This window comes from Seriola aureovittata, chromosome 24, assembly GCF_021018895.1.
Source record: "Seriola aureovittata isolate HTS-2021-v1 ecotype China chromosome 24, ASM2101889v1, whole genome shotgun sequence".
Lineage (NCBI taxonomy): Eukaryota > Metazoa > Chordata > Actinopteri > Carangiformes > Carangidae > Seriola > Seriola aureovittata.
Window position 1 is genome coordinate 2,837,310 of NC_079387.1, and position 12,012 is coordinate 2,849,321.

General features: G+C 43.7%; 1 protein-coding gene across 3 annotated transcripts in view; it reads right to left on the reverse strand.

The window, feature by feature from the left end:
• The window catches only part of LOC130165228 (receptor tyrosine-protein kinase erbB-4-like), a 220,736-nt gene extending 210,852 nt beyond the window's left edge, over positions 1–9,884 (reverse strand). For all 3 annotated transcript variants that reach the window (XM_056370290.1, XM_056370291.1, XM_056370289.1), the window contains exon 1: positions 9,521–9,884. In XM_056370290.1, coding sequence (XP_056226265.1) covers positions 9,521–9,584 — 64 coding nt within the window. In that variant the 5' untranslated portion in view covers positions 9,585–9,884. The remainder of the gene's footprint in view (positions 1–9,520) is intronic.
• Between the last annotated feature and the right edge of the window lie 2,128 nt (positions 9,885–12,012).

Below are 12,012 nucleotides of genomic sequence, written 5' to 3' on the forward strand. Positions count from 1 at the left end.
CGCTCCTTATCTATCCTAAGAGACTTTCCATCTCTTTTACACTCCGCTTTGTCTCGCTTTGTCTTCCATCTCTCTCAAACACACACTCCTCTCCACACACACACCTCCACCTCTTTCTATTCCCTCCGTCCCCAGTCAGCTGTCATGGCTGCCACTTTCTCGCGCCCACTCATTTATTACAGGTCACCGTCGCAGGAGGGGCCGCTTAAAAAGGACAACGTGCCCCATCTGAACACACAGGCGCGCACACACACACCACTTGAATCTCATACAGTATGCATGGATTTGCAAATACTGTATGTAAACATATTACATACTGTACGTTTACATATTTGCAAATTAGAACTTCCCACACTCGCATAGGCTACACACACACACACACACACACACACACACACACACACACACACACACCCTTACACAGGCTTGCTTATACAGCAGGTGCATAAAACTATTATGCTGACTTGAAAATACAACCAACATACACAAGGACAAACAAGTCCTCCCAGGCAAATTTAACCAAACATCACAAATCTTTTCACACCACATCAAAGTCAAATTAAAATAAATCTTAAATCTCAATAAACAAACTTCCAAGTGAAGACAGCTTTGTCTCCACAGAACAAGGCCTCTCACCATACCAGACATTTAGTAGTTGATACTAATGGTAATGAAATTCCACGATTCTGAAGACACGTGCTCGTCTCACTGCTAACTGCACACAGTGTGCAATCAGCAGTTTAAATTAATATACACGGTGACACATTGGTGAAAAATTAATTTCAATAAATATTAATGAATATTCATTCGTGAGTCAGCGTTATATTGTGACAGTATGAATGCTAAGGACAGCAGCGTGCTAACTGCCGCTATGTTAGCCTAAACAAGCTAATGTTAGCCCTTTGCCACGGTGAATGTCAACAATCACGGTTGACTAACAGTAACGATGACACTACACGACATGAACGCTGTATAACGTGTTAACAAATAGCTAACAGCTGGAACTCACTCACCCTGAAGTCTGTTGTAGATCTTTTATATGAAACGCTCTTCGGCCCACGGCCTTCAGTCGTCCGTGACTTCTCCTCAGTGCTCCGCGGTGAAAAAAAATGTCTCCATGCACCTGGCCTGGCCATCTTTTTTTGCCCTCCATAAGTCGCTGTGGACCTGTTGCTGCGCCCGCAGTTGCTTGCCTTCTTATTCTTTTACAGTTTGATGTCAGACCAGAATGCTAATAGGGTTATTATACTGCCGTCAGTTGGAGAAGAATCACTTCTCCACAACGTCCAAAGTCTGAAGGCATCTCTAACCCAGAACTCGTCTTCTCAAGCAAAGCTCCCCCCTGGGATATGCTGTATTACTCCCAACAAGCCCCTCTGACTCACTATTTTTACCAAAAGGGAACTATTTCTGCTTTCATAACCCAATATAACTATCTAGGCACAGCATGGATGGAAGCACCTTAAAGACTGAATTCAGGGCCATAAAAAGGTCATTACACATACAACTCCATTCCTAAAATAAATCCCAAGAGACTCCTTGACTAATTCTTACTCTTATTTGAATTTGTTATGTTTTCATATCATCATAAGTTCTTAAAACTGGAACCATGTTTTTTAAGTATACTTTCCCTTTTTAAATATTACCACAATTCAACACAAAATTAAACAATGAAAATTATGTTGTTTTTTTTTTTTGGAAGCCAATGAAAATTCATCTTCTGTGGCCACAATAAATACAGAAAAAACTCCTACAAGTGTTAAGACGTGCATGCACATACACACACCCCCTTTCATTATTTTGCCCTTGACATAAAAACACAGCATGACTCCATGTTTCAAACACAGTCTTAATCTTGTTGAATTAACTGAACGTGGATCTGACACACGCTCCTGTGGATCTGAGCTGGTGTCCTTTAAACACTATAACAACATATCAGCGATATTACATTTTAATCCTCGTAAATGACGCCTTTCTCTGCCACCAAGACGACTGGAAAAACACAATAATCTCTTCTTTTCTTTTCTTTTCTTTTGGTTCCGGGCAAATATTCAGAGAAAGAATTAAAGCACAGCGACTTTGGCAGAAATAGCTTGATAGACACAAAGGCACACATGCCTAGGCATACAGAGTATCAATCACAAACACACACAGTCATGCACACACACAGAGTAATACACACTCGCACAGTGCCAAACAGATTAAGGCCCTGATTAAGGCGGGTGTCGCATAAAAGTCTTGGAACAGTAAATATCCTTAATTTGTAGTGTAATTAAACAGATTAGCTGCCGTGAATATCTTAACAGGGATTAGCACACACAATGCAGCAGGCGGGCTTGACTACACACACACACATACACACACACACACTGAGAGAGGGAGTAAATTAATGACAAACGTTGAAAATAACTGGGTTTTTAACTACAGCAAGATACAAATATGAGACAGACGAGTTGGTGTGTATATGTGAAGGTGTGTATATGAGTGTGTAGTGTGTAATGACATCACAAGAGAGAGAGAGAGAGAGAATTCAACGGAGGTAGAGAAACAAATCTACAGGTCGTGGCCAACTTGCCGGATCGACACGCGCATAGATGAGGGATTAGAGACCAGTGATCATTTCTCTTTTCACAGACTTTCATTAAAACGCAAGCCTTTGTCAAGGTTACAGAACAAAAAAAAAAAAATCTATTATGCTTCTAATACCTTCCATTGTGCTGCAGTGAGAAACAAGACAGAAAGCAAGTGAGAGAAGGCAAAGGAAGTAAACGAAAAAGCCCAGACTTGTAGTGAAAGACGGGAGTCGATGGCACTTGATCTCGCTTCGCCAAAGAAGCGCTGCCAATCAAAGGAAGCGGAACACTGTCCCACTTCCTGCGTTGGCCTGGTGCCTGAGCACGGCACAGCAAATGTAAATCTAAAGCCAACACTTTTATAGCTATACAAGCACAAATGCACAAGGGGACGCATATGCACACTATATGTATATCCCAAGGTGGATAATGCGCTGATTCCCTGTAAGAATCATATGACGATAGCAAAGCATTTTGCTACTAAAGAGCCAGATATGTGGCTCAGGAGTCGGTGCAGACAAAAACAACATTAACCAGGTGCCATCATGTTTTCTAGCATGTTCAAGTTAATAACTTGAATGTTTACAGCTTGTGGTGCTGCCCCCAAGTGACCAAAAAGTCAGTTCATCCAAGTTTAAGTGATGATCGCCATAATTTAATATTTTAATCTACGCAATTGTCAGTTCAGCACTTTGCTGTACCATAAAATGCCATTACCCGCTTGATTTGCACAATTAGATTGAATTTATTGTATTTAATTCCTGCTTAAGAGAAGTAAAACAACACTTAGTGTCTTAATTATATTAATATCATGCCCCTGGAAACTTTCTACTTCTTTAAGTTTAATGGTTCTTCTGTATTCTGATCAGGCACACTCTGAAAAGCCGGCCAAGGAAAAATTTGCACATGGATGATTATTGTCTTTTCTCTAACACTGCCAGATCTACATGACTAAGATGTACATTCATCTTAAACACACCCAGACTCAGGATATAAACTGTAAACCAAAAGCCTGGACACAAAATCAGCAGCTAAACCTCCCTTCAAAAGGCTTTAACGCTCAAAAGCCTGGAAGTACACACGCACAGAAACACATACATGCATGTAAGCATGTCAATGACAGTTTGATTGGTGTATGAGGGAGCCACCGACAGCATGTTGTCCGTGAAACAAATTGGGTGTCGTAATTAAAAGGGGGGGGGGGGCTGTTTTCCATTCTCCCTGTGTGCTTAGTGACAGCCGCGCTCACAAGGCTAACGAAAGACAGAGGGAGGTGTGTGTGTGTGCAGATATGTGTGTGTGTAAGTGAGTGAGTGAGTAAGTGAGTAAGAGAAGGAGGGAGGGAGGGAGGAAGGGAGAGAGGGAAGGACAAAGGAGAGGAAATAAAAAGCTGTTAAAAGAGGGAAGAAAAGCAGAGGGAGTGAAAGACAGAGAAAACAGAGTAGGGAAATAAACCAGAAATACAATGAGGGGTGTGAATGGATGAGAGCAGGAAGGAGGCACGGTGTGTGTGTGTGTGTGTGTGTGTGTGTGAGAAGCAGATTTAAGGCAACCGACAGAGAAAAGGGAAAAGAAATGACAAATGTGTGAAAAACTTAGTGGAGAGCTAATAAAATAAAAGTCAAAGTAAAAGAAAGGTTCTTATATGAAAAGAGAAACTCTGAAGTGGTGTGAGCAAGCCCGCACTGCTGGGCAGGATCTGTGTGTGTTGTGTGTGTGTGTGTGACGCAGGATGGAGGCATTTCTCTCTGAGTGGAATTACAAGTGGCGGGCCGAACAAACCCTCCAGTGGTCTAGAAGAAACTAAAGAGAGAGAAAAAAAAAATCCTCTGTCTTTCCTGTCCTTTCTTTTCCTGGGTCATGCAGTGTGTGTGTGTGTGTGTGTGTGTGTGTTTGTGAGTGAGTGTGTGAGCGTGTGAAAGAGAGAGAGAGAATTCAGAACAACACTAAAAGTAGATTTGTACTTCAAGCAAATAATGAGGAAGCTTCCTTGCACTTAAAAACCACTCAACAAGGCTTCCGCTGCCCCTTCACCTTAATGAACTTACACAACTTGAGCGTGTATGTGTGTTTTGTGTCTGTGTATGTGTGTGTGTGTGTGTGTGTGTGTGTGTGTGTGTGTGTGTGTGTGTGTGTGTGTGAGAAAAAGTAAGATGCCAAGAAGAAGACAAGCATGCAAGAAGAGATGAACAGAGAGTGTGTAGATAGAATAGTGTTTACAGTGGATCCCTGTGCATGCGTGGACTGTGTTTTCTGTGTGCGAGTGAGATCTCAGTCCTCCTGAAAGGGGACATCTGTGCCAGACTGGCCAATCTAACTCACACTAGGAGTTGGCACCAGACGCCTCGGCACAACCAAAGCCAACCCCGCTCATCATTAGGCAGCAAAGGCATGTGGGTTCAAAAGTCTGCCCGGCCAAACGCAGCGCCGGAGACGGAGAGAGTAGAGCAAGACGAGTCGGGGATGATTACAGAGGCCAAATAAAGCCGATATTCTCCACCCAAGTCTTGGAAGTTTTCCTTTGCATGCTGCGCAGTTGTGATTCCTCATGTAAATATTTGGCTGGCTTTGCGAGCTCGAAGAACAGAAGCCCCTCTGTACAGCCGGCGGGCAAACAAAATGTCAAGCAAAGAGGCACATGATGTCGCCCGCATCGCTTTTCGAATGCCTGGGAAGAGAAAGTGGGAGACAAAACGACATTGCCCCCACCCCCCCCCCCCCCACCCCCCGCACCCACTCACCCACCCACCCACCCCACAGAGAGAAAAGCATCATCTTTGTTCGGCCCGTGCAGATAATAATCTGAGCGCTGATTCAGACGGCGAGTACCACGAGAGGTAGTGTACTGCTGTCTCAGGCCTTGGGAAAGCATTCCATCACCCCCCACCCCACCCCCCCACCCCACCCTCACCTCATCCCTACACGCATCACATAGTCATTTTTAAGGCTTCCCCTTGAGCTCACTGGGATTGTCCAGCTATGACAAGAGGAAGCAAATAGCAGCCCACACCTCCATGCCCCCCCCCCACCCCACCCCACCCCCCACTGAACTGTAATTATTATTCTCGTGTCCAAACAGGCCATATTTTATTTTCCGACTCTGTCCCTTTCACCGGAAGACACTGATGAATGCAGTGAAAACACAGAGATCTCCATCGGCTCGTCACAAACGTTCACAGCATATTTGACTTACATCCAGCAAAAAGCCTGGCGCGGGTTAAGCCTGGCAGATATCAAGTTATGATAGCAATGTTGACTCATTTAGAGCAAGATTGAATTCCGTCACCCCCCTCATCTCTCATGCTGTCAAATAAAGGGCTCGCGGTCTAGACTGATGCTATCAAAAAAGCTTAATTAGCTTGTAATAAATTCTCATTTCCGCCAGTCTTCTACAAAGCCTCAGCCAGCTCAGTGTGTGCCAGCTCACGGATGCCCTGTAATTTGATACTGGCATTCACCGGGTTCCCTTCCCGCTGCCCCTTCCTCCCCTGGCCATTTCACAGGAGAGCACATCTTTAAATGTCAACCAAACACACATACGCACACATACGCACACACACGCACGCGCCCACACGTGAATGCAGCATTTGTCATGCACACTCAGGAGCTTGGGCAATTAAAATGTTTGTTTCACCGAGGAGACAAACAGAGGATGATGAAACAACTGGTACAAGCTTCATTTAAAAAGGTGCAAAAGGTGGGAATTGTCTGTGAGAACTGTCTTTTTTTTTTTTTACCCTCAATCAAAAACTGAGAAGAGGATCTCATCCTCACAAGTTAAATACCAGAGATTCTCCCTGTCGAGCCCTGCAGAGAAGTCGGTTGTTCAAGGGAATACCACCACCTTTGATGTGGCGTTTTAATATGAGCTCTCCAGACAGAGGAAGCACCTGAAGTGAAAAATTCGAAAATGTGACTCCCAAACATCAGGAAGCTAAAGAAAGATCGATTTGGCCAAAGACTACAAAAAAAAAAAACTGCAAAGGCGGACTCAATACTACACTTTTTTTTTTTTTTTTTAGAGAGTTTTCAAATACGTATCGAGTGCAGTTTCAGAACAATGTTGACATCAGTCGGTCAACAGAGAATTAATGGCAGCGTTTTTGATACTTGATTGTTTTTCCAAGTCCAACCTGACGATTTGATGCTTTTATATGAAATGATATTTATAAGGCAAGCTGTGACCACGGCCTTGATTCGGCTCCGGCTCGGATACTACTCTCTGACTCGGGTTGGGACAGAAATATGCGACCCAAGCCTCTCTCTAATCTGAATGCATCACTTTTTACTGTGGCAAATTATAACAGACAGGTTTTTTTCACATTTTCTAGATGAAATGATTAATCAATATTGACAATAATCATTAGTTGCACCCACTATCCCACTGAAAGCAACACAATCGACTTCCTTTAGATCGTAGTGTTGAGGGAAATTTGGCCCTGGAGTAACAGTTTGGATTTTTTTTGTGTTGTTTACCTTCCAAGAGTTGGACTTTTGCTTCATGACCCAATGTGCCTGGCAAATCCAAAAAGGATGAGAAAGTTAATCAGCCTTGATTTTTAGAATCAATTGCATCTACTAATGAAGACTTGAACTCATCGGTTGGGAAAATCCTGCGCTCTGAATCAGTCCCCTTTTTCTGTTTATTTGAAATGAAATGAAGATTAATACGATTCTGCAGCGGGGCCGTGCCTCTGCACGAACCGCAGCCAGATCCCCGTCACACTGCCAACAGTCAGTCGGAGTAGAGCTCGGCATCAATCAAGTCGCTGACGGTGTGGACACCTCCATGCTTGGCACACGTGTGCTCGCACTGTACATCATGTAAACACACACGCACGGCTCAGTGTACGCAGCTCGGCAGACATTTGTCTCGCAGCGGGAGCAGACAGATTCAATCACCGTGTTAAACGCAGCTCAAGTGAGCATCTCTGGCCTTCACTTAACTTCAGCTCATAAGAATGACATGTGGTGTGGATTTTTTAAAAACTACAATAGGAAGATTAATTGAAAGCGAGACAAAAGAGTGGATGGTTAGGGTCACACACATATCTCATTATACACCCACTAAAACCCACACACAATGAACTTCCCAAGAGGCATAGCTCAGATTCTTGGCCAGAATTTGCATCACAAATATCTTGGATGGGAGTGTATGCATAGAGAATAAATAAGCCACTGAGCGTGCTGCTGTTCTTCTCCATTCATCCCGCCTGTCACCTATCCATCCGTGCATCCATCCACTCCTGTTTAATAGTCAGCATTCAGCGCCTTCCATCCAAGATCCACACAAGAGCCAGCGGGGGAGTGTGTGTGTGTGTGTGTGTGTGTGTGTGAGTGGGTGTGTGTTTGTGTCTCCAGCTCTCTGCCTGAGAACCACAAACCACCAGAGGATCGAGCCAAATCTCGACCTGTCCTTGGAGGCGGGAAGAAAAGCATCCTGGAATCCCATTTGTGCCTCAGGGAAGTTGGGCGATGGCCAAATTCACCTCTGAACATCAATCCACAAACTCTCCTGTACTCCTCAGTGTGTTTCTGCTTGTGTGTGTGTGTGTGTGTGTGTGTGTGTGTGTGTGTGTGTGTGTGTGTGTGTGTGTGTGTATTTGTTTTTTTTTCCGGTTTGGCATTTCCTTGCCAACGCTTGATTACTTCAATTAGGAAGGCAGATTCTGGCAACTGGTTATCAGCCCAAAAGTGAAACATAACATATTACTGTGCAAATAAGTCAAGTGCATCTCATAGTCTGCTATCATTCCCAAGGAGATATTACACCACACTCCTAACCAAACAGAATAGTAGACCACATTAAAGCCATTATTGATCAGAAAGTCTGAACAAAAGCTGATTGAAAAAGTTCAACAGCACAATTTCTCAGCTTCAAAGCCTGACACTGTTATTCTCCTGGATAAACAGCAAGTGAGGTTCTCTGCTTCACGGACAAAACATCACACAGAAAAGTGGTGAAACCTCAAATGTTACATGTTGCAAGAGCAAATATCACAGAAACACTATCAGTAAATATCCTACAGGGATGCCAGAGGGGAAAAAAAGAGAGCTAACACATAAATAAAAACGTCATTAACTTCACTAAAAATTGACTATTGAGTGCCTCGGACGCATTACAAGCTTATATAGAAATATTGCAGGAACATTAAAGTGATTTTTCGTCCGGGGATTGACACCACAGGGGTCCACATGATGAAAGCGAGATGTTTTCCCACTGCCTGTGTAGCCCTTCAGTGTATCTGCTACATCTAAATTATTCAAAGACAGTATGAAATAAAAAAAAAAAGCTGTGCCACTGGTGCAACCGAGCTCAATTCAATACAAATTAGCGCAAATAGCCGCAGCCATCGGTCTATCAATGTCCGCTTTGGGGGGAATTAAATTAAAACGGGCGACGCATTCGTTCATATTTAAGGGACAATATGAAACGAGCCGGGCTGACATGACAGAGTCGCTTTCTTTCCGTGAATTCTAAAAGAAAGAAAAGACTGACCAAACCGGGCGCTCAAACGAAGCTGGAAAATGTGGCTCTGATAAGCTTCATATCTAAATTGAAAGGGGGGGTGGGGGCAAATATAAGGAGGGGAGTTTTGGAGAGCTTTTTACGCAGAGCCCAGAGGCTGCTGTATCTCACAGTTTACTGCCGGTGCGAGCGAGTCTCGCCGCGATGATTCACATCAGCATCAGCGCGTGCGGATGTGAAGTTGTGTCAAGTTTGTGGCGGCGACGTCGAAGCTAAGAAAACAACTGTGATGTCAATTCATTATCATTCAGCAAACAAATCCCTCACTGTTCTGCCTCTGGGTAAAGGTTTGTGACAGACTAGAAAGCTAGGGTTTTTTTTTAGAGGGGGGGGGGGGGGGGGGGTAGCTTGGACCCTCACTTCACCCGTGCTTTTTGAAGTCTGACCCAGGATCAGAGACGGGCATCCAGTCACTCACCTGACTGTGCTGCACTCGATCGGATCAACACCAGAGTGACGAGGACGCAAGCGGGGAACTTCATCTTGGAAAAGGCTACTTGTCTTGTTAACTCCAGTAACTCACATGTCCAATTAAGATATCCTCGTTGTTCACGTGCACGAAAAGAAACAACCAAAAAAGAAAGAAAAAAAAAAACCCCCAAAAAAAACCCCTTCCCGTGTCTTCTTGGCTTATTGGACAATTGGCACAGTTTCCGTGCGCTCCCAGAACCAGCACCGTGGAGAGCTTTTACGCGCGTTGCTGTGTTTGTTTATCGGTTCCCAGACCAGTGCTTAGGTCGGTTTCCACCGCGGATACTCTGAGCCATTTACTCCTCACACTGCCATAGCGCCGGTGGCTTGGGGGGTGGGAGGGAGGGAGGGAGGGGGTGGAGTGCGTGTGTGTTGGGAAGGTAAGGAGGAGGAGGGGGGGCTCTGAGCACGCCTCTTTGGTGTGATTGACACCTCAATCAGCCAATTAAACGGGCGATCCAAAAGATTTAGTGCGGTTTGTCTCCTTTTTGGAAATCCGCCCACCTCACTTATCACCTCTCCTGATTGGCTATTAGGGTTCATTGCTGCTGTCAATGCACCTGTCAGGAGCAGATTGTGTTTTGGTTTCCCGCTGGATGGTGTGGAGCTCGACTTGTTACCTTGTGTGTTGCAAGAAACAAAACAGAATACTTTTGTTGTTGTTGTTGTTGTTGTTGTGTAATGATCATAATTTAAAGTCACATTTCATTAGTGGCTTCACAGCCTATTGATTACAATTACAAAGCAATATAGTGATAAATTAGACATTACAGTGACTTAAGTGGATATTACAGACTTATAGTAACATCGGAAAAGTTTCCTGCGGTGCCAGCAGGGTCAGCCTCTGCACATATCCACCGTGGAAGGCTGTAAACTTTGATGATGCTTGTCCAAATGGGCTGCAATGAACAGAATGGCTCCAGCAATATACCATTTTCAGGGCCGCTCATTTTACAAGCCTGTGTACCTTATCCTGCTCCCTGGCTTTTTGGTTTGTGGACGGATGTGAGGATATGAAACGAGCTGGCAAATCAGCGAAGACAAAGGAGATATTGATTTGTGACCCATGTAAAGTGAAAACTCCTGCATACCTGGCTCTATGACAAGATGACTCCACAGCCGAGGCAGCAGGGGTGCTAAAGGCACCGGGATGCTCCTTCAAATGTCCCCTCAGTGCCAAACAGAGGGTTCATTCAGTGTCCTCTGCTGCTCTCTAGGGGATATTTCCCAGAATTACTCCAGTTTGAGCCTTTTTTTTCAGTGCAGCTCACATGAATCATGGAGCTGTTAGGGATCATAAAATAACATTTGACCTTGTATCTTCCTCAAATATCCATGAGCATTCAACCAAAGGCTACAAGGTCACCGTAAAACCCCCAGCTATCATCATTCTTGAACAGAAACTGCAGCGCTGTCGTGATGTTGGCAAATGATTCTTCCTTTAAATGAAATATCAATCAATATATCAATATATCATATCAATAAAGTTAAGCACGTATGCCTTTAGAAAAACACGTAAACCAATGTTAAAATGTGTGTGTGTTTGTGTGTGTGTGTGTGTGTGTGTGTGTGTGTGTGTGTGTGTGTGTGTGTGTGTGTGTGTGTGAACATAGAATCTTTTCATTCAAGATATTATGCATGCTTTTATAGACTGAAGGTTTCTCGTGCTAAAATCCAAGATAAACACCATCTAAACTATGAACTTGAAGGCTTTTGTTCCACACACTGTGTTATATATAGAAAAACTTGTTTGACTCGTGGGATCACTCTCTCACATGCGCACCAGCACTGGGTGGCAGCACAAGGCAGAGCAGCCTTAAGAATACTGATGAACGTCGCTCTGGCTTTTTGTTGCAGATAAAACATTCAATTAGTGACGTGAGATCTGGGCCGATATGACGTGACGTGTGACATGAAAACGGGAATCTTGTCCACCTCGAGGTTTTCGATTGGCTCACACTGAAAGCAGGTATTCCAAGTAATCCATTACAGATAATAAATAAGTGATGCGGGGAAATGTGACTCAAAGGACTTTAATTAAAAACCTATAATGAATCTTACGATGTGTGATCTTACAGTAGGCCTCTGGTGCACATTATAGATCCAAATTGTACATGCCTCAGACATCTGTACAAAATAAGAGGTCAGTGTATAATGTGATATCTGCTCTTGATGCTGAGGCATTCATATAGTAAGAAAAAAAAGATGAATAAATAAAAAGCATTCCTACAGGGACTCAGCATTTCAATATCATAGTTTCCTGCAGAATTTTAATCTATAATGCATACATATATATATATATATATATATATATATGTTTACTCACTCCACGTTTGAAACGGTTTGCATGCAGAACTCTTAGCTTAGCGCTGCACAGTAGCATGAATGTTATAAGTACACCTCAGATGAAATAACTGTATCGCATGAGCTTTGATAGAA